At 39.4% G+C, this 24,067-nt stretch overlaps 1 protein-coding gene across 25 annotated transcripts in view; it reads right to left on the bottom strand.

The window, feature by feature from the left end:
• The window catches only part of caska (calcium/calmodulin-dependent serine protein kinase a), a 154,088-nt gene that overhangs the window by 11,931 nt on the left and 118,090 nt on the right, over positions 1-24,067 (bottom strand). For 14 of the 25 annotated variants that reach the window (XM_076746671.1, XM_076746674.1, XM_076746672.1 and 11 more), the window contains 6 exons: positions 16,087-16,134; positions 14,569-14,649; positions 3,128-3,316; positions 2,914-2,992; positions 1,913-1,998; positions 1,568-1,636 (listed from right to left, as the gene is read on the bottom strand). In XM_076746671.1, coding sequence (XP_076602786.1) covers positions 1,568-1,636; positions 1,913-1,998; positions 2,914-2,992; positions 3,128-3,316; positions 14,569-14,649; positions 16,087-16,134 — 552 coding nt within the window. The remainder of the gene's footprint in view (positions 1-1,567; positions 1,637-1,912; positions 1,999-2,913; positions 2,993-3,127; positions 3,317-14,568; positions 14,650-16,086; positions 16,135-24,067) is intronic. The other 11 variants (XM_076746679.1, XM_076746697.1, XM_076746684.1 and 8 more) reach the window with 1 other exon arrangement.

The following is a 24,067-nucleotide window of genomic DNA, read 5'->3' as shown; positions in this document are numbered from 1 at the left end:
CATATACACACACGCAAACCTCTCACAAACATTCATGAATTTGGGGCCACATACACCGGAGGACACATGCTCACACACATGCGCACGGACGCTCACACAGACACACATTTGTGGGCAGTGATAGGCAATGGAAAGGGTAAATTCGTAGAACACAGTAGAAACCCACCAGAGTGTTGACGTAATGAAATGTGTCAACAAGACATGGGTGACAATATCACCAAGAGCTCTCTAGCCTGCATATCCTTACCACCACAGGGGGGCGGTCAACTGATATTCGATCCTCATCTGAGCAGCTGAGACCATGAGGTCATCCCTAACACAGACCATCACAGCTCAAAGCAATGACTAAATGTCTCTATGCTCATAGACATATGCGTGGACCAAAAGAGCTGAAATTAGAATTAAATAAATGGTGGTCATTTATGGTATTTTTATGAAATAATCTCAAATACAATGACAATAAGTATTTGGTTTTAACTGTGAAAATCAAGTGAAAATGGAGAAGATGAGATGGCAACTGAAAAGTTTTAGCATAAATTTAACAGTGTACTCTGAATACATTGAGTGAAGAGAACTTCTGAACAAATTAATTATTCAAAAATGAAATGACAGATCACCTTAGTGTATAAACTGATAATTCAAATTCTTCACGACTCAAAAGTTGAGCTTTTAATTTATAGTTATATTTGGTCATTCTGTGTCCATCTTTGGCTGTAAAATGCAAAAATCCGAGCAGGGCTGTGGTTTACACATATGGCTTTATAAAATCATAAGTTCTGTTGTGTGGCAGTGGCAGAGTTATACTTCAAATAGACAACCACAATGACCATGTAATTCCAGTTTTAGAATATCTGGCACTGCTTTCAAATGTTTTTTCCAATCCATTTTAAAATAACTGGATTACATAAAAGGTTATACATGTCCAGTTGCCAGATTACATTATGTTTGCTTGAAAAGTATAATAAAAAAAATCTATAAATAAAAACAGCAATATGTTTTATATTAATAAATGCTTAGAAATAATAGCTTTAACTTGATGATTATTTCCAAGGCAGTGTAAAGCAATTTCCCATGAGGCCTTTCGTAATGTATGTGTCATCATGATTTCTAATATTTTGCTACATTAAATAAATCTGCGCTGTTTGTGATTAATGCAGGAGTCTTAACAAAAGACAAACATTATGAGCTTTAGTCATCTTGTATTGAAGGTATATATATATTGAATTGTAAGGTGTCATTTTGTCCACCCCTGCAGCGTGTGACTGTGTGTACAGTGGTGGCTGGTCTGTAGGCCGGAGCAGGATGGGATCACACAGAACGGTGAGGCTCATTCCTGGACCAGAGGGGGAAAGGGAAGTTCCGGTATCTTGGTTGTGAAATTGGTGTGCTGAATATCTGACCCAGCCCCAGCAAAACACACAGCACACCCCAGACACACAGCATACTTGGTTTACACACGCACACACACACACTCATTAACCAGGCGAGGAATTAGTAAACACATCAGGAGCTCACGGTCAGCAGTAAAGAGGAGGGGAGGAGGAAGAGGAAGAGGAGGAAGTGTTACCTCACATGAGGAGCCCTGCATCCTGTAACTTGGCACTATTTTGAATGTGATGCTGCCTCGCATCTCCCTCTGTGGGCAGACGCACACACGCACGCACGCACACATGCATGCACGCACGCACGCACGCACACACACACACAGACACACACACATATATATAGTGAGTTTGGTCTTATCTTCAGTTCAGCATGTGACATTTGGCTGATTAACAGAGAAGCATGTACTAACATTACTAACATACTTAGTCATAAACCTACGCATGCACCCCCCCCCCCCCCCCCCCCCCCCCCCCCCCCCACACACACACACACACACACACACACACACACACACACACACACACACCAGCATCTTCTGCAGCTGCTCAACAGTCTGGTTCGCCACACTGATGCCATTGATCTCCCTGATCTCATCTCCTACATGTAATGTTCCTGAAAGGAAAAGAGAAAACATTCAGGACAGACAGAGAAATGAGGAGAAAGACAAATGTGTAATCAAACCTTTTTTCCTTATTACAGAACCACACTATATTTCATTAGCATCTGGTGCTCTTTTATCCCATAACAACTATAGTAGAGTAAAGCATGTGTGGTGTATTTTTGATAGCACATTTATGCTCATTTCTATAAAAATATTTACGCTCAGATCAGAATAAGTATAGGTTATAAACAGACAGGTTTCAGCTAAATAGTCAGGCCTCAGGAAAGTTCCTGACCTGCTCCCTGCTGGGAAAATCCCGGTCAGTGGATATATGCTCCTGTGGTACGCAGGTGCAAACCTGCTCCTGTGAGATTTGCTCTTGTGATATGCAGGTGCAAAACATGCCCCTGCAATACTAAGGCATGTATATTTTATTTTTGGAACTAAGATGGGCCAGGACACCTGTCGTTACAGACCTTATCACCAAATGACCAGGTGGCAAGAGGAGGTACTTGACAATGGGCCAGCCACAGACCCATAGTAAAATATAATGGTGGAAAATACCCAAAACACGAAAATAAAAAATAAGGTTATGGGTGATTTAGAATTTGATAAAACAGGAGAATGAAGAAACATTAAAAGACAATACAAGTTATATATAAAAGATATTATAAGTTATATGTTGTGGAGAGGTCCAAGGATCAACTGGCCCAACTGAAGACTTTTTGCATGGCACATGCTTTGTAATTGAGGTGGCTTTCCAATTACCACATGATAAATCAACTGGGGATTAATTAATGGTATGCTACAGTTAAAGTGACACAGCAGACCAAGGGTTTCCTTTGACAGCAGCTGCTGAAATGTCTTGCAAAATGGATATGTGAAAGAACACTACTCACAACACTACTCACAAAGAAAAAGTGTACCTTGTCTATGGATCATTCCTCCGTGCATTATCCTGGCAACGATGCAGTGGTTTGAGTCATTCATTTTCAGTGTGATACCCTGCATGAATTAACGAACAAAATATGCAAATATTTAAGATGATAGATGATTCAGTGCATAAGGTCTTAACAATAAGTGCTACTGTCATTTCAACAGAAATGTGTGTGAGTATTGCAAATATGTCCAAATGGATACCATTGGCTCATCTGTGTTTTTCTGGAACTGGACCAGACGGACTCTGGTGACGTTCTCCAGATCCATGTCTCCGTTGGTGCTCTCTGGGGAGTCTCCGTTCAGGTAGGGTGAAGTGGGTGGAGGGGTCACTCTCAGAGCCTCGTCACTGTAAACCTCATGAGCCACCACGTCGTGGGCCTGCAACAAGGCCTGTGGACACACAAGCAAATGCAGATTGAGAGTGAGGCTCTGCTCAGACATATCGAGACAAATTCAGTTGAATGCCAACCACCAAAGCAGTACGCGGAATGAAGACCCCTTAATTCCACAAACTGTAGTCTTTGCTACAGTTTGGTGCTTAAGTGTGAGGGGGTGTGCAGTTATGGAGGGGAAAACAAAGCAAATCCAGAAATCATTTCCTTTTCTCTAAGTGTACAGTTTACATCTGGGCGTGAACGATGCCATTATACACCTGCTGGAGTGTGCTCACTCCCACCTAGATTGTAGCGGCAGCACTGTGAGGATCACTTTCTTTGATTTCTCCAGTGCATTTAATACCATCCAGCCGCTGCTTCTGGGTGAGAAATTGCGAGTGATGGGAATCGACGCCCCCACAATCTCCTGGATTACTGACTACCACATAACCACTGTGTGTTCTCGGGGAGAATGTCACAGTGGTGGAGGATTACAAATACCTTGGAGTGTACCTCAATGACAGACTGAACTGGAAAACTAACATCGACGAAGTTTGCATGTTCTTCCCGTGCATGCGTGGGTTCTCTCCGGGCACTCCGGCTTCCTCCCACAGACCAAAAACATGCTCATTACGTTAATTGGTGGCTCTAAATTGTCCATAGGTGTGAGTGAGAGTGTGAATGGTTGTATGTCTGTCTATGTTGCCCTGCAATCGGCTGGCGACCAGTTCAGGGTGTACCCCGCCTCTCGCCCATTGCCAGCTGCGATAGGCTCCAGCCCCCCACAACCCCGAAAGGGATACGCGGGTATAGAAGATGAATGAATGAATGAATATTATATAATATGTATTATACATTATAATACATATAATATAACACTATATTTTGTTTTACTTTTATTATTATCCCTGTTTATATTTTCTGTGACTTTTTTGTTACTTTTTTAAACAATTCTTGTATACATCATGTTCTGTTTGTGTGTTTAGTCGCTACTGCAACAAAATAATTTTCCAAATTGGGATCAATAAAGAAGCAGTCTAAGTCCAAGTCTAAGTCACAAAACTGGAGTAAAAATCATGCATTCTGGATCTTTAAAAATAGTTGAGAAAAAATAAGAAGGTTGTTTCTATGGGCGGAATGCATGGGTATATGAGGAAGTATATGTGTATATCTAACTTCCTGTATATGAGGAAGTTATACTAGGGCAGTCACGTTGTATTTGTAATTTGACCAGTTGTTTGAACATGGGAAACAATTCAAAATTCAAAATGCAACAGGTTGTTTGTTTTCAAAATGTAAATCTTTCAAGAGGCAGGTTTAAGTAGCTTGCCTTGTGGTCCAGGAGAGGGTGCTCTTAAATTCAGCTTGTCTATAACATTCCCTATTGATCTGTCAGAGAACATACATGAGAACAATGTTGAAATGTGATTGAAATGTCGATCATTTAAACTCTGTGATGGACCATAGTGAGAAGCAGATGAGTCCATCACAAGCAATTGTTAGTTACTGTTTTATCTCTATAGGATGAAATCACAGCACTCCCCTTTAAATCATTCTAGGTGCACGAAGGTCTGTTCGTCACAGACATGCCCCAGAGTGCCAAAAACATACTCCCTGCAGCATGCAGCAAGCGCTGACTTCAAAACTTTCTTCTTTGTTACACGTCTTCTTGGATGTCTTTCTTGTCTCTCCTTTGTCTCACTTCTTTGTTCTAGACCAGTCTTTACTTGTTCTTTACTCACGCCACTTTTTCGGCATTTTAGTTTTTCTTTGGTTTTTGTAACTTCAATTTTTGCTCGTCGGTTGTCTTTTGCCCGCTTATTGGCGCGTTATTGTAATCTTTTGTCTACTTTTGCTCGCCACGTTAAACCGCGTAACTTTTTCAGAGTTAAAGCCAAACTCTTCTTTTCTTTAACCATTAATGCAGACTCACGTAATAATATTTCTGTAGATATTTTTGGTCGGCCATTGAAAGTATTCTCAACTTTACCCGCCGAGAAGATTTGCCATACTCTCTGGTGCGAAGTGCTGCAGCCAGCCTTAACCCATCTGTCTGGGTCAAATAACCATCGAAAGAGCCACTCTTCGTCTGTTGCTGACATCGGAGGCCTTCCAGCTCTTGAAGCATCCCTGTCCAATATTGGCTCTCAACCGCAGTTCGACTGGTTTGCCCCGTTGCACCGCAGTGCAGATCGGAGCCACGAATGACAGCCTGGGGCCATTCCGTTTCAGTTCGGGACGACTACCATTGCAGCGCCGCTGGCAGTCATTCATTCAAGACATTAACACTACATTCACATCCTCATTTTTCCTTAAAACTACTTCACGCTATTGCCAAACTTCTTTTTATTATTGTGCTATAGCTTCTTCATCCAGTTGTTTGTGTTACATCATATAGGCCATATTATTTGTCATATCATTCATTATTCATATCCATTCTCATTATTGTGTCAAATAAATAATACTTTGCATTTAAGTCGTTGTCAGACGGTGTCCTTTTGAGCAGGAAATAAGACAATCACTGTATTGAGAGCTTATGCTTCAGATGATGAGATTGATCTACCATTAATTTGTTAATTATCCTTAAATCAGCATTCAAAGAATAAATCAAATCCTTCTGAGCTGAGGAAGGTTGGTGCCCCTTTTTATATTAATGAGTGCAGCATTAAACCCAATGGCTGTTTACTGGTCAGGCACATAACTGACAAAAGACAAAAAAGCAGAAAAATATCAAAACCCGGCTATAGCATATGGATGGTAAAGTATTTACTGACAGCTGGATTCGCAAGATCATGAGATCATACAAGCCTAGAATCCATCTTGGCAGGCTTCAAGTTATGCACTTGCAGCCAAATCGAAGTGGTTCAGACCAACCAGCGTCCTATGAGCAACATTCATTGACCTGATTGAAGTTTGTCTATGATAGACAGTGAAAAACACATGATTCATCCAATCTCCTGCAAAGTATTTTTTGAAAGTGTCTGCCCTTTCCCAAACAGTTGCAAGGATGATTTACCAGATGGTTCTGTGTAACATACTGTCTGGCGCTTCTAGTTAATAAAGTGTGACCAAAGACAAGACTTCAATTATTTTAATTTCTATATTTTTTATTAGGTATTTCTTATGGTCTTACACTCAGAAATTTCATCTGTCACTTTTGAAATATATGCCCCCAAATAAATGAGTAACAATGTAAATCACTTGGACATCATTTAACAAATGTCATTCAATGTTATGTTTACACAAAAACAAAAACATGACATGCATGGTTCATTCACTCTTAACTAATCCATACATTAATGGGGCTCAAATCAATGTTTCAATTTCAAAGTGAAATTAGACAATAGAATAGCACCCCATTCCAACTGCTGGCAATATTTTATAACACAGCAGATACAGTAGGCAATGATACCAAAATGTGACAAGTGTGGGCCAAGGCAAACACTCTTTATTTTATTACGTTTTCCTGGTGGCATGTTTGTCTACGCAGACCACAACAGCTTAATACGTCACAGCGACAGAGACCACAGTGAGTCAGACTGTTACTCGATCTGTGTAGCCAAGGCCACACAGATCGTGACAAGGTCAACGCAGTTTTAAAATCCACCCTATTACTAAAAACATTTTCAAACTAACCATTGACGTTTTCAAAAGTGCACGATCCACCACTCGATGTTGAAAAGTTGTTATCCAACATAGCCAACACCTCTTTTGTCTGAAGACATCTGAAAACAAATCCATTAATAAAACAATTTCCCAACTTACTTAGACCTGCAGTGAGGAACGTTTGTCTCCCCCTTCTGCCAGTGAGAGTAATAATACAAACACTGTAAATGTGCTTGAGACACCATAGGCTCCTCCATACTCATAGCTGCTGTAGCCTACTCAGTTGCCACAGTTGCATCCCTCTTCAGCTCTGGCAAACCAATCACAGCTGGTTGATGTAAATCACATCACAGTAATGTCACGACAGACACCAGACTTAAAAACTACAGAGAGATTGGTGGTGATTAGCTTAATCAGCATTGCGTGAACTTGTTAGGCAAGGGCTTCAATGTAACAGGTGTTCCTTTATTTGCCTCCAGACTGAGGAAACAGGCAGATATCATCACTGCAAACCCCTAACATCCTGGACACATCCTCTTCCAACTTCTCCCCTCTGCTTGATCACTGAACACCAAAACAACCGCACTCAAAAGGAGTTTCTTCCCACAAGCTGTCACCCTGATGAACAGTTAGTTAGTCACACAGTGTCACTAAACCTCTGACATCAAAACATTCACAGACAGGCCATTTGTAATCCAATAATGCACAATTTTTAACATGTACCTTCACCACTCACTGTCACTGTCAACATAAATATCAGCACATTGAAAATTTAATTGTATATATTGTTTACTGCCACATCATTCCTTGTATATTGTTTATTTTATTTTTTGCACTACTTAGCTTATTGATGTTTGGCTTTTTGTCCTCATTGAGCCATGTTTTTTTTCCCCCCTATATAAGTTCAATGAGTGCAATATTTAAACCAGAGTCAAATTCCTTGGCCAATAAACCCACACTCCAAATGTAATAAAAGTAATTTGGCTCACTGATTTTATTCTGGAAAAAAAAACAGCAACAGATGCTGCTAACATTCTTTCAAAGTGCGTTCTGATGAGTAACGTGACATGAAACAAAGTAAAGTTTCCTTATTGATCTGTGGATAGTGACAGTCTTAATGAATAACAATGAGGATACTGAATGGCGGATCTGCTACTGAACTAAAATCAGCGTAGTGCAAGATACTGACAGCATTACTAGCTCCATGCAGTAGTCAGTGAAGCCTCATCTGACTGCATAGTTTCCACCACAATCATCCTCAGGACCCTCACCAGAAGAATGTCAAAAGGCTGATCAATATGAAGGATGTGCAGGCCATTGGCATTGTTTGGCTAGGTTTCCAGAATAATGACAGAACTGAAACTATGAAATAATATTCCAACTTCTGTCACAATCCCGAGACATAATGCAGTGGTATGACCCCACATAGTAAAATATATAGACTGTGGTGAATTATGCCAGATGAATTGCATTAGAATTACTTATATGTACTATATTGTTGTGCAATATCTTCCCACCAGTGCACCAGGACACCAAAATACTACATAGGCGGCAAAAGAGAGAGGTCCTTGCTCCTCAAAAATAGCACCCTGAGACAAAATGAATGTAATATAATGTGTAATTTAATTTTATAAACTAATCACAATTAGCGTGCAAACCAAATGTGAGCTCATGTTTCATTTGCTCTGGCAGAAGCTGAAGTCTGTTTTCTGTCACATGTGTGTCTATCCAGCTGCTTCAGGAGGCATTTTGGTCTGCACCTGCCCCTTTGAAATAACAAATGAACTGAGAAATTCCCAAATCCCAAATTTGCATTTGTGAATTGGTCTGGTGTTGTCATGTCATGGCATCACAATATACTTCAAAAAGATATGTAAATATTTTGTATGAAATATGAGGATAACACCACAGACAGTTTTTAATGGCAACTAAGTCACACAGAGAGCCACTTCATTCTCCACTCAGACCACTAAGGAGCAAGAAGGGATTTACATCTTGATTATGTGTGATCTACTCTGCCATAGTTCAAGGTATTCCCCGTTCTTCACAGATACCTTTGGTTTGTAGCCCCTCTGTCTGTCTGAGCTAAAGCAGAATGTTTTGTGAGGTTGCAGAGCCTGCTGGTGCTTCAAACCCACTGAGTGTTTGCCTCTACTCTTCTGACAGCCACAGAAGCCCTTGACTTAAACAAACCAGTCTGAAATTCAGAAGACAGCAAACAGCAAAGGGCAAATCTGTCACGTCTTCCCTCAGCAATACTCAAACACACACATGGGCATGCACACGAACACGAACACACACACACACAAGTAGGAGAACAGATTAGACAGGCAGAGACATGAAGGCAATAGCAGCATCTCTGACTTCCATGTCAAATTACATCACACACAACAGAAATTTCATGTTCCAAGACATAGAGGAGGTTAGGATTGTGTGAGTTTGTATGTGTGTGTGTGTGTGTGTGTGTGTGTGTGTGTGTGTGTGTGTGTGTGTGAGAGAGAGAGAGAAAGAGAGAGAGAGAGACTTTGTCCTAATGAGGACCGGGTTAAGGGGTTAACTAATCCTTCCATGCTGAGTGTTTTTGCTTGAGTGAGTGTGAGAAACCAAAAAAAGCAAAGCAGCAAAAGAAAAGATAAGTGAGAAATAGTGTGAGAGATAATGAAAGCAGAGCATGGAAGGGACAGAGTAGAGACTTTAAGATTTAGAGATGCCCTGGCTGAATTCTCTGAAACGAAAAACTTTTCAAAAAAACCTGCAGTTTTCAACGCTGCTGTGAACTTCATAAACAACCAGGGGAAGCCTGGGCTTTCTCACCGGTTGACATTTAATGTTTTCACAAGAAAATAAGATGATGTTAAGTTCCACAGATCCTATTCTTAATATAGCTGCAGAAAAGAAAATGTAATTTCAAAAGCAATGTTGGGTAACACCACTACTTTTAGCCGCATTACTACTTTCACTACATCTCTCAGCAGGATGGTGGTAGCATTGCTGTTTTCTGAATCAAATAGCTTTTATTGATCAAGTAGTACTGCAGCGTTCACACAAGCTACATTTTCCTAAGCATTTCTGAAGCTGCAGAGCTTTTTGCTGCATGTAAGAAATGAAACTGCTGAGGATCAGCAAGTGACGTCACCACCATACACAGACATGTATGCATCACTGACAGAAGCACTTCCATATGTTACATCATGTAGCAACCGTTAGGCTCATGCCTTCAACATTTCCGCTGCAGGGAATACAAACAAGCAAGCTTGAGGTTACTTAATGGAAATAAGATAGAGGGTGAGGAAGGAGAGGAACTGATCCAGAAGGAGTGAGGATTTTTATTCTTTTCTGCAGTGGTTTGAGCTGAGTTATTACACTTTTTGTTAACAGTATATCCTGCAAATGCCTAAGTCTAAATTGAGCACACCCATGCAAGCACAAGTGCTCAGGCGCTCTCAGGCATGCACGCATGCACACAGGCAAACACGGATGAATATACACACGCTCTCTTTTTCTACAGATGTGCTCCAGAATGAATTTGACAAAATTACGCAAACTAATAGGACTGAAGTCACAAACACCATGTGGCCCCAAACTGACAGGAAGTGATCTACAAATACAGTTGAGGCCAAAATTATTAGCCCTCCTTATGAAATTAGACAAAACTCTTGATTTCTCTATGGAAATTACATTGACAACAAGTGTTTATAGTGTATTTGTTTCCCAAATAACAAACACAAAATGTCCACTAAGTTTGATTACGATATTTTATTGATACACTGAGTTGAAACGAGAAAGGGCAAAAATTAGACATCCAAAATTATTAGCCCCCTGGCCATTAATAGTCAATACTGTAATACCTTTCTTAGCCACAACTGACAACAACTTCTTAGAGTAGTTCTTTACTAGGTTGGCACAGGTCTCCTGAGGGATTTTAGCCCATTCTTCCATTGCAAATTGTTCCAGCTGGTCCAAATTGCGTTGTTTTCAAGCATGGACATTCACTTTGAGCACCTACCACAGATTCTCAATAGGATTGAGGTCTGGGCTCTGTGCGGGCTACTCCAGGACCTTGGTTTTGGTATCCTTCAGGAACTGTTGGACCAATTTCGATGTATGCTTTGGGTCATTGTCTTGTGGGAAGACCCAGCGACAACCTAGGGCTAGACAATGAGCAGATTTCTGCATATTATCCCTCAAAATTTCAACATAATTTTTTTTTTCATGATGCCATGCACACGAACAAGGCTCCCTATGCCTGAGGCTGCAAAACAGCCCATATTATTGACCACCCCACCATATTCCAAAACGTAACAAAAGCTACTAAATAGCACTGGTGAATGTTTGACTATGTCAAGTTTTATCAGAGCTGCAAACATTGGGAAGAATTTTAGGAAAATGTTCCATAATTCCTGGGGGGCTAATAATTTTGGCCTCAACTGTATATAAAACATGTTTCACATGTGCAGATGGATCTACATGGAAATGGAAATTGAAATGCCTCTAAATATCACTTGACAAATATTTTTGTGGTGAATCTGTTTACATTTGTAAAACCTATATAATTTATGTGAAATTAATATGCATGTTTACAAAGTTTACAAAGCATATGTATTTGTGTGTATATGACTATACAAAGTACAAATTTAAAAAATGTTGGATAGTGAAATATCTGTAGATTACATTACACATTTGTGGACTGTCTTCTGTGGGTTACCAGTATTAAAGTCCAATAAAAACTTCCATACAAGCCATGCAGTCATGTTTGTGCCAGTTTATTATAACAATCATTATTTTTTCCTATCTTAATGGCTAAAATTGCTGTGAGCTGGAATAAACTAGAAACATGAAACTCAGCCCACTAACTGGAAATGCAATCCAATCCAAAAAATAGTCTTTAAAAATATTATTACTTAATGATGAAAACAGAATACTGTTATGTTATATAACACTTTGAAAGGAGCCACACTGAGAACTTTTACTTTTGACACACCAAGTACTAACTTATATTAACTAAATACTTCTGTAGTTTTATGGAAGTAACATTTTGAATTCAGGACTTGTAATGGATAATTTTTAGCCACCACCGTGGCTCTTCTGGTGTCATCCGTACTTCACTCAACTTGAACTCGTTGGAATGTGGAACACGACGGTGCCTCTTTTCCTCCCTCCCTACATCAGTTTACACTCTTGTAACCCTATGAGTGAGCCAGGCCTCTAACCGGGCACAGCACATCGCATCAGACACGCCTTACTGACCTCCATCCACACCTCCCCTCCTTTCTCAAAGTCTGGTTCCCCTCCTTCCCTTAATTTTTTATGGCTGATCTTTTCCAGTCCTTATCCTTTAATTTTGATTCAGTTTTCTCTCCTTTGCCTCCTTCTTTGTATCTCCTCACTTGCATCATAGTTATTTCCCTCTCTGTTGGTCTATCTATTTGATATTGAGCATGACACTGATCAGAGACAGAAATCACACATTAATGTGATAGGATTAGCAGAGGAGGCTGCTGACAGCCCTAGAGTGACTTTCCCTTTACTGGATTAACCCTCACTGCTCAGATCTTCTGACCCAAAAAGTTTAAACACCCATCTTTCCAGAAATGCTCTTCAAAGTTTTTTTTGAGTGTGTTCTAAGGCACATCAATTTTAGACTTACATTTAAAACATGGCTAAAAAAACCCCAAACACTCTGACCTTGTGTTTCCGTTTGCCACATTCATATTTCCTTGTGTTAAGTAACCACTTGCTCTAACTTGACACCATCATGTAAAAAATAAAGTGCACTTAACCATGATCTCATTTTTTGCTGACCAAAGTGAGGACAAAGAAAGGGACAGACAACAAAAAACAGGCACAAAAAAGGTGAAGACAAGAATGAAGAAGGGGGACCGCCCAGGTACCTCACCTGGTAAAGCATGTGCCCCATGTACTAAGACTGTGTCCTTGCCACGCCAACACTTACTCTATGACAGGCTCCTAACACTCCTCCTTTTGATCATTTTATAGCAGGAGATAACCACGAAGTCAAACAATGCGGGGTTGATAAGTGAGAGAGCACCTTTGCACAGAACACTTTAATAGAGAGGTTGTGCGTGTGAGACAAACATAGGAATTATGCAGTGTGTGTTTGAGTGCTTTTGTGGCATGAAGAGCAGTTCTTTTTGACTTCTGAAGTGAAGACCAACACATCAGACATTTGAGATTTGATCAGGAGGATGTGAAAATTAATAAAAATTCTTTTTGTGAAGGGTTAGGGTTCCACATAGGCTGAAGCCCAGTCATCAGGTGGACTCCTCATTAAACCTTCTGTCCTTCTCTGGCTACAGTCATTGGTGCAGGCCTGCTTGGTGCTCTCACAGCCTGTGACCCTTTGCTGCATGTCGTCCTTTTTCTCTCTCTCCACCCTTTCCATTCTGTACTGTTCTCTCTAATAAAGGCCCCCCGTCCAAAAAACCAAAAAAGCGATGAAGGAAAAGAGCTTTTCAATGTGACTAGTGAATGGATACCTACAGGTGACATGACATAGAAGCTACTGAAAACAAATACAGAAAAAAATGTGAATAATGCTGATTAAATTATAAAATATTAGACACACTAAAATACAATAAAAAGAGGTGTGCCATATTTGTCCAATGTAGTAATATAATTTGTTAGTGATTTGAAGTCTATTGAAAAAATACAATTATCTTCTTTCCAAATATTTATGTAAAATAAATTACAAACTAGCAATCAAATAGTTGTGCTACATGAGACCAGTTTAGTGGAATTTTTCATAATTTTCACTAATATGAGCAAGCCAGCACAAAGGTATTGAAAATAACACTGGTTTTGTGTCATTCAAACAGTAATTTATTGATGGTCCGTAAGTGTAACACCTGTGGTTAAGACAGACAGCATAGAGGTAAGCTGACTCCTCTTACTGCAAACACTGGATGAAACTGGGTGAGAAGATGCTGCTGGATCTGGAGTGAATGTCTGTAGAATATCCAAACCAAAACTAACCTCACCGCAGTGAATTTCTACTTTCTAAAAAAGTTCTGATAAGTGCCAGCGCTCAAAAAGTAGGCTACTGAGGCCTGATATCCATTTACATTTACTTCTGTAACTTGATTTAACCTTGCTTTCATTACAAACATGTTTATTTGCCTAACAAATAATCAATTACCTTGATCTTGTATAAAGTGTGAATGTGTCATTCCCCTGCTGCCTCCACACTTGAGTGCTGCATAAATTGGCGCTTGGTATAAGAACATCCAAGTAGTTGCTGATAAAAGGCACAATAGCTTTTTTGGCTTTACCAAAAACAAAACAAAACAAAACAAAACAAAACAAAACAAAACAAAACAAAACAAAACAAAACAAAACAGGAAAACAAAAAAAAAACATAACAGATAAAGAGTGGGAAACTAAGGCTAAGGCAAAACTGAGGCAATTTTCAGAAGGCCATCAATGCCAGAAAGAAATTCCTGCCCTGAGAAAGACCACTTAAAACATTGCAAAATATAGCTGGTGAGGCATGCAGTGCCTGTTGAACGGAGGTACAGGGATTCAGTTGTGCTATGACCAGCCAGCATCATCTGCAGTCCCAAATGGTGGTAAAGATGCCTTCTGCACCCAACTGAGAGGTATGATGGACATGTGGACCTGAGCTGTGTGTGTTTTCTGACTCACCATGAAATGTGGCTGGGTCAGTATCCGTCTGAGTTCTTTAGCTTCGTGGTTCTCTGGGTAGCAGGAAATTTCTTCCAGTACCTGAAATGTAGAGAGAGAAAAAGCATTAGAAGAGTTTGTTTTAAGGCACAGCAGCTAATCTTCTCTACTTCAAATCGCATAAACATACACACATACCTCAGCACCTTGCTGTACCTGCTGCACCTTGGACAACGTATGGAGAGCGACCCAACAGCCTCACAGTCCCCCTCAAACTTTCCCTAACACTGCCTCCTACATCTCCACAGCCAATGTGAGACCAACTTTGGGAGCCGAACAGCATTGTCCCTCCTCCTGCCCTTTTGACGTGACTTGGTTTGATGTCGGCTCCAGTTATGTTGTGCCTGACTGGTGAATGTGGCATTGTAGAGGTCAGGCCTCTGGGGTGGGGGGTGGGGGGGGTGGGAGTACTACTGAAACAGTACAACAGTACTGAAACCTGCATTATGAAGTTATTGTGCACTCTCTTCCTTAAATAAGATTGTTTTGTAGTGGAAATCTTAATCTCAATGAGAGTACCTGATTTAGTAGGTTATACACATGATACACTGGTAGTTGACACACACATAGAAGGTCCTATAAATATTTCAATTTAAATGTTCAAATTAAGACTATTGTTCAGTGTGGTATGGTCCAACGCAATAGAAAGTAATTTAAGTAGATTACAGATAGCACAGAACAAAGCAGCTGACATGGCTCTTTACTGCCCACATAGAACAGTACTAGTTACAATGACTAAACTTTTGTACAGCATAACATGGAAAGATGAGAGTGTGTTACCTCTTATTTTGTTTTCTATTAAATGTCATCATTGCTATATCTCCAGAGATACCGTTGGAAATATGTTGCTATCACACATCATTTACAAAGCAGTCATTTTTTATTGTCCCCATGTAGAAATGGCTCAATACAGAGAACAGTAAATTATTGAGCAATGAAGGCAAGGAATTTATTGCCAGTTATGACCAGGGAAAGAAGTAAAACACAATTTAATAAAATATGGAAACTGTATATATTTACAAAAGAAATGTGGTAGCTAAACATAGTAATGTTCTTGCTCCTGTTCTTGCTTTTAGTTGTGGTTAGGGAGTGTATGTTGCATTATTGATCAGTTCTCTAAGAGTGATACTATTATGTAGACCAACTATTATCTATTGTACTGGACAGGTTTGTAGGTAATTGTCTTAGAATTGTTGATTCTTACTGGGCGTATGGATGTCAGATATTAAGGGTACCACTTTCACTGCACCATTGTCAATAGATTCATGTGGACTCCAATAGGTTTATTTGTCTAGACAAACAAACAATGTTCCTCTTTGTGTCACACCAGTAGATTTTGATCATACAGAAACAGGAGAGCCGCTAAGCAGCAGTGACCTTCATGGATATTATTCCTAAGAACAAACCACCTCCAATTCTGCCTTATGCTCTATTAATATCATGAACATAGCAGTGGTGTGTTGAGATCTTGTGGCTTACATATTCCAGATGTTGCAAAGCGCCACTTGCTTCATCTTGGGAGGAACTCTTAAGTGGAGGAAGACACAGGAAGAAGGGTTATACAAGCTACTGTCCTTTGTCAGTTTTTCGAGAGTATAATGATGACAGAGGTCAGGGGAAAGTAGAACTACACCCCAGTCTTTAATCAATGCCAGCCAATCAGTGAGATTAGTATCTACAGCCAAAGCAGGTAACTTCAGTCCAAAGAAAGATTAGTTTCAACACTAACAGAACTTATCTGCAAAGTTTGGTGGTAAAAAAAATCGTATTAGTGCAGTCTGAACAAAGCTTTGTTGAAGTTTGAAGTACCTTATCCCTGCTATGTTGGGCCAGAAACCCACAAGAGTATACTGGAAGCTGCAGTCTCATTGGTTCAAGGCATTTCAGTATCAGCCAGACTGAATCAGTGTAGACAGAGGTAAAGCAGAAGAGGAGGAGGAGGTAGTAGTCCCTAAAGGCACAACCAAGATTAAATGATGAGTTAATTTAAGGTAAAACTGTACTGAAGCAGTCCTTGGCCAGAATTCATAGAGCATCTCAAAATTACCCTTGCTTATTTTCTTGGACTGAAAATAAGACAATCAGAATCCCCTGTATGGCTGTATAATAGAGCCGGGTAATGGTAAAACACAAGAAATGCCAAAGTGGAGGAGAATCAACTTGCTTTGTTATTTTGGTTCTAGTATGCAAACACTCATCAGCAAAAAAAGCATCAATGACTTCTTTTAGTTTTTCACATTAATAATGTGGTGGTGTCAAAATATTCAGAAAACTGACAGGCTATTCTAGATTATTTCATACAGGAACTAAAGATGGCCTACACCAGTTTGATCCATGTTCCTAGTTAGAAGGACTATAGTTTGAAAGTAAACGCTCTCTCGCTACAATAGCAATTTCCTGAAGGGGATTCTTCGGAACAGCTATTATTGTCATGAACCGATTGGGTTTGTGGGTCATGTGAGCCTGGATTGTTCGGTCACAAAATTATGAAGCATACATGAAGCATCTCCAAGAATGTGTGTTCAATTGTTCATCATTTCCCACTGGGAATTCCTAAGAGGTGAAGACAAACCTGAGCTCTCCTAAATCCTGGACCAGGTATGATTACTTTCCTATGTATCAAAAGATGACAAAATCATTTTATTCCTGCATTTGAAAACAAGACAAATTATGCATCACTCCTAAATGTTTAGGCTGGACAGGAAAACTTTCTACTCTGAAAAAAGTTGAAAAATATGTTGCAATGTGAAAATTAATAAAAACACAGAAGATAAAAAAGTCTGCAGTTATGGTACTAAAATGCTTTTTTCACTCCCTCACACCCACACAGTGTCACATATTTGTTATGTTCATGTATCTAGGCTGGTTTAAGCAGGAAAATGTGAACCATGCTCTACAAGCAGACATGAAATTCTTGGACCTAGTGTACCAGAGCTGTGTTAATTATCCAGGTCTCTCTGGCATCATACAAAGCCACATAAACCAGAGGCTGGCTCCCTTAAATGGCTTTCCCTCTAGTAACAGCACTGGGATTTAAGACACCAGCCCTAAATCAGTCCCTCAACATTCAGACTTCTTAATTGGTCCCTCAACAAAGCATGCAAAATAAACACAGCAGCATTTTGTCTTCTAGCCTGTATACACAAGAGCACGCAGATACATTCAGTGCACCCCACGTTTTTCTCAACAGACTCCCTCTTCTTTCACATTCCTTGCTAAACACCAGCTCCAGCCGGCATCCTACCGGAGTGTAGGTAAACACAAAAATGCAAACTAACAAAGTGTATATGAATTCATCATAGCCAGAGTCAGACCCTGGAGACCATGATGCAACTATCTATAAGAAGGCAAAACCATGACGTATGGAGGGAGTTACACCCACTTGACAGACGCTTTACTTTTTTTTTCCCACCCTCATTCTGTATATTCAAGAATTGATTATTTTTTTATATTTAACTCAGATCGTCACAGGATTACTAAATGTAACATCGGGGTAAGGGATATCTCTGATCACGCAGGGGTATATTTAACACTGCATCTTGACAGTAGGCGCAAGGATACATTGTGGAGACTTAACACTAATCTTTTGAACGACCCTCAATGTCAGAAATATGTAAAGGGAGAGTTTCAAGAATATATGACCCATAATGACGATGGCGCAGTGTCTCCCAGCATGCTGTGGGATGCTGCAAAAGCTGTCATTAGAGGTAAACTTATAATGTGGTCAGCTCAGAAGAAAAAGGAGAAAGAGAAACAAATTAAGGATTTGGCTGAAAGGTTCAAGTTTCTGGAGAGTAAACATGTGGAACATAAGGACACTGAAGTTTTAAATCAGATCCAGGATATAAAACAGACTTTAAACAACTTATATGAAAATCAGATAGAGAAGAGAGCCAAACTAATTAAACAAAATTTTTATGAAAATGGTGCTAAATCAAAAAATTACTTGCTTGGAGAATTCGCAAACAACAGGCCGAGAGATTTGTACATAAATTAAAAGATCCCCAGACCGATAAGCTGTATCATGAACTGGAAGACATACAAACCTGTTTTGAAAAATATTACACAAAATTATATGCTTAACCTCAGGCAGCTGAGTCAGCAGCCATATCAAATTTTCTAATGTCTTTAGACTTACCATCTGTAGGAACAGCGCAGAATAAAATAATAACCCAGGAGATAACAGAAGAAGAAATAAACAAGGCTATATCAAGATTAAAAACGAATAAAATGCCAGGTGCCGATGGCTATCCATCGGAATGGTATAAAACCTTTAGAGAGGTTATAATACCAGTTCTCAAGGAATGTTTTAATTATGTTCTTCGGGGTGGGGAGACTCCATTGTCCTGGAAACAAGCCGTAATTTCAGTAATTCCCAAAACAGGTAAAGATAAGACAGAGTGCAGTTCTTAAGACCCATATCCGTTTTAAACATGGACTATAGATTATTTGCGTCAATACTTGCAAAACGTATGGAAAATATAATCCCAGATCTGATAGATACAGACCAAACTGGTCTTGTACAAAACAGGCAGACCCAGGACAATGTGAGACGAGCCCTCCACCTCATTGATCATATGACAAACAGTAACATAGAATCTATAGCTATAAGCCTTGATGCTGAGAAAGCTTTTGATTCCGTTCGATGGGAATATTTGTATTTGGTTCTTAGATGGTTTGGTTTTAACAATCAGGTAGTTGGATGTCTGAAATCCCTATATTGCTCTCCTACAGCCAGAATTAAAATTAACGGGAATTTAACTAAAACTGTGTCTCATGAGAGAGGGTGTCGACAGGGATGCCCCCTCAGTCCCACACTTTTTGCTCTCTTTATCGAGCCACTAGCACAGGCAATCAGAGAAGACAGTGACATAACAGGTATACTGATTGGAGATACACAACACAAGACCTGTCTGTACGCGGACAACATTCTTGTGACACTTACCAACCCTAATGTAAGCTTGCCTAAATTATTGTCTCTGCTCAGAATATTCGGTTCATACTCTGGTTATAAATTGAACTTACAGAAAACCCAAACTCTTACCTTTAATTATGAACCACAGGAGAATATTTATAGGTTGTGCAACTTTAAATGGAAAGGTGACAAAATCAAATACTTAGGAATACAAATACCTAGAGAGCTATCTGCCACCTATGATTATAACTATACTCCCATAACAGCCGATATTAAAGCTGATTTAAATCATTGGTCTCTGTTACCAATGAATATGTATAATCGAATAGATGTTATAAAGATGAATGTATTACCCAGACTGCTTTACCTTTTCCAGTCACTGTCTGTTGATGTCCCGCCCAAGCAATTCAGTGAATGGAATAGAATGATTTCAGTCTTCATTTGGGGAAAGCAAAGGCCCAGGATTCGATTCCAGACATTACAGTTGCCCAAGGACAGAGGAGGAAGGGCTTTACCTTGCTTAGAAGACTATTATAAAGCAGCGCAGGTACGCTTTTTGGTTTGCTGGTGTGATCCTACATATGATGCCAAATGGAAAGACATAGAACAAAGTCAAACAAATATACCTCTCCAATCTATACTGGGGGACAAATCTCTCCTGAAGAAATACCTTGACAAATTAACCAAATGGACTGCAGTCCCCTTAAACATTTGGTATAAAGAATTTAAAGACCCAAATTTTGAAAGAAATGCACAAAAATTGCGTTGGGTGGCATATGACACAGAATTCACACCAGCTAAACTTGACAACAGATTTAAACTTTGGACAAATGCAGGCATGACTTCATACTGCATGATATCCTCCAATAGGGGCTTAAATAGTTTTCAGCAACTTTCAAAAACATATAATTTAGAGAAATATGATTTCTTCAGGTATCTTCAAATGAGACATCACTTCGAAAAAAATATTAAAACTAATGGAGAGAAAGGAACAGGTTTGATTAAGATATTTACTGATGCATACAAAGGCAACTCTAAAAGGAAATTGATCTCAAAGATTTACTCATCTTTACAACTGGAAAGGGGTCTTTCCACTTTGTATGTAAAATCAAGGTGGGAGAAAGAAGCTAACATAGCACTGACTGAAGACGACTGGTTAAATATATGTAGGACAATGTGTACAACATCAAGCTCTGATTATTGGAGGGAATATGCCTGGAAAAACCTTTTAAGGTATTTCATAACCCCAAAGATTAAAAAATCGCAAAGCAACAATCCTGAACAAGGTCAGTGCTGGAGAATGTGTGGTAATATGTCAGCTGGTCATTTTCACATTTTTTGGGAATGTCCAATTATTCCTTCCTATTGGACAGACATAGTGAAAGAGATTAGATCTGTAATCAGCTCAGAACTTGTTTTTAATTTCAGTGTTATATATTTGGGAAATGTACCAACTGGGCTGAAAAAACAGGACAGATACCTGTTACAAATACTACTAGCAGCTAGTAAAAAAACAATAACCAGAAAATGGCTGAATAAAGAATCTCCTACAATCCTTGAATTGATTGAAATAGTTAATGAAATCTATACTATGGAACGTTTGACTTTTTCCTTGAGACATGCTACTAAGAAATGTGAAAAATATTGGAAAAAATGGAAGTCCTATTTGAACTTGAAATGATTTTTGTATACGTATTTGGTTGAAGAAATATGCCATTCTCCTTTGCACAAGAAGAATGGACTTTTAAGTTGTGAAAGATTGGGAGACACCTGCCCTGGTATGGAACACTCAGAACCTACATTAAACAGAGCGAAGGATCTAAAATCCTCTAGGACTCCAGCCGGCATACACGGACACTAAAGACTCATATATCTTGATAATGAATGTAACCCAGATTCATTCAATCCTTTTTTCACATATCATGCATTCCTTTACACCTGTGATGACCCTGTCTGGTTTTTTTTTTTGTGTTGTTTTTGTTGAAAAACTAAATAAAAATAAAGTTTAAAAAAAAAAAGAAGGCAAAACCATGCTGTTAGGAGCACAAATATACTGTTACACTGTGTGTGTGTGTGTGTGTGTGTGTGTGTGTGTGTGGCTGCGAAACCGAGTAGCATCTCTAATGCGGAAGGTCAAACACAGAAGCCAGAGATCTTTATTAAAACAGTTGTGTGTGATCAGGCCAGTGGGCTGCTGTGTCAGCTGCTCTGACAATGTGCCTGAGTACACAGAGTTGGATCATGTGCAAATATTGTAACCTTCAACGGGTCACTGAAGTTTGAGAGGAAGCTTAATAAAGCTTAATAAGATCAATAAATGACTGAATAACTCAGTTTCTCTCTTTTTTAGTCAATATAATTTCAGTCACTGTAGCCATAAAGCAAACTGAACAGCACAGAAGCTCAGTTAGCCTGTTGCCTCAAAGCAAGACGGTCTGAAACCTTGTTCTGCCCAAGTTCATGTGGGTTTTGTAGTGATGCAATATAACAAAGTACATGTATGCAAGGACTGTATTTAAGTACAAATTTGAAGTGCTTGGACTTTGAGTATTTTGTTTTCATTCCACATAATACTTTATTTTTAGTACATTTATATCACAACTAACATACTTAACAAACTAAGATTTTAAAAATTCACCGTTACATTACTGTACTACTCCACCTTGTCCGACTACAACAGTGAACTGCTACTTGCATAAGATTCATAGAGTCCATTTTGTACTGACTATGACTTTTGATACTTAATTTCCTGATAACATGTAGTTTTAAATTTAGTAACATTTTAATGGGGCGGCACAGTGGCGTTCGGTCCGGGCACTCCGGCTCCCACAGACCAAAAACATGCTCATTAGGTTAATTGGTGACTCTAAATTGTCCATAGGTGTGAGTGTCAGTGTGAATGGTTGTATGTTTGTCTGTCTATGTTGCCCTGCAATCGGCTGGCGACCGGTTCAGGGTGTACCCCGCCTCTCGCCCATTGCCAGCTGGGATAGGCTCCAGCCCCCGCAACCCCGAAAGGGATACGCGGGTATAGAAGATGAATGAATGAACATTTTTAATACCGGACTTGCAATGGAGTATTTTTACAGTGTGGTATTTCTACACTTCTTTAAGCATCAGTCTTGCCATGGACTGGCAAACTGTTTGGTGGTGGTGTTTCACCACCTTTCGCCTAGTCCATTCTGGGGGAGAATTCACCCACCACCCCACAACACTAAGCAGATAGAAAAGATAGATAGATGGATGGATGAAAAACAAGCATTTTAAAAATGTTGGCAATTGTGATACAACTAAATTTATAGTTGTATGTTAAGTGGTTGTGCTGAGCTATAGAGCCTACACACATAACTGTCTACAAGTTTCTGAAGCTAGTGGAGTTTGTTAATAGTGAAGACAACATAGAGCAAGTGAAAAAGATTCAGTGATTTTTCAGTAACACACATTTCTCAAAGATATCTTGGCTGCAAACCTTCTGTCACAGGGAGTGAGAGAAAGTAAACCTAGGAAGAGTCTCCTATTCAACAATAACACAAGGTGAACAGTGCTGCTGTAGTGCTATCAATATGAGAAATCTGACAGTGAAAGACCAAACAAAACCTACACTGCAGGTATCCATAGTGGGAATGCCATTCACATCAAATATAATCATCTTCAGTGCTACTGGACTGTGGACCCTCTGCAAGCCAAAAAGCTGAATTTGGCATTCAACGAATATCTCCTTGTGGTCCACTAGCTGTCCATTTGAGTGTGCACTGGGAAAAATACTAATGTTTTTGTACACAGTCCTTGCTCTATTAACAGGAATCAAACAAAACATCTTGGAACAAGCTCCAAAACACTATTCCAGCCAATCAGCAACAGGTGGTGTCTGTGCTCGTGCACAAGACAAGGGGAAGGGGGGAGGAGAGATGGGAGCAGTGAGAGGGACATTAAATCACGCTAACATCACATTGTCAAGAAGCAGAGATGTTAATATCAACAATCTCGTTAACGACTCACCACACCTTTAAGGTCAATATTTCAGAAACAGACTAAACTCATTTTAGTGATTCCAAATAATTTTAAAATAGGAAAATTACTGATTAAATTGCTGTTTTGATCCCTGGAGTTGTAAAACTTGCTCATATGGCATGAATGACTTTTAAAGCTTCACTTCAAATAAATTAGGTTTTCTTGTGACAGCTCGGGATTACACTGATGCAGTATCAGTTATATTTCAGCAAAGAGCAAGATCTGACACATCTCCACTTATCTAGAGTTGTATTCATTTTAAGAGAACATTGTAGTTCTAATAAATGACTGGTGTGAGATCTGGATTTCTTACAGGTTTTTATCAAATAGATCCATAAATTCAAATATTAGGCCAAAGACTCTACTGCCCACTTCTGATGAAGATTTTGATTATTACATTTTGTTATGTACATTAAAACGAAGATGATCTCTAAGAAATGAAATTATTGTTGAAGAATTTACCATTTTGCTGGGACCACCCGTGGCATAACCTTGATGGCCCCTGACTATGCTCAGACCCCATACTGAGAACAA

This window comes from Chaetodon auriga, chromosome 13, assembly GCF_051107435.1.
Source record: "Chaetodon auriga isolate fChaAug3 chromosome 13, fChaAug3.hap1, whole genome shotgun sequence".
In the NCBI taxonomy this organism is placed as follows: Eukaryota; Metazoa; Chordata; class Actinopteri; order Chaetodontiformes; family Chaetodontidae; genus Chaetodon; species Chaetodon auriga.
The sequence above is the reverse complement of the archived record's forward strand: the minus strand, read 5'-3'. Positions and strand labels throughout refer to the sequence as shown.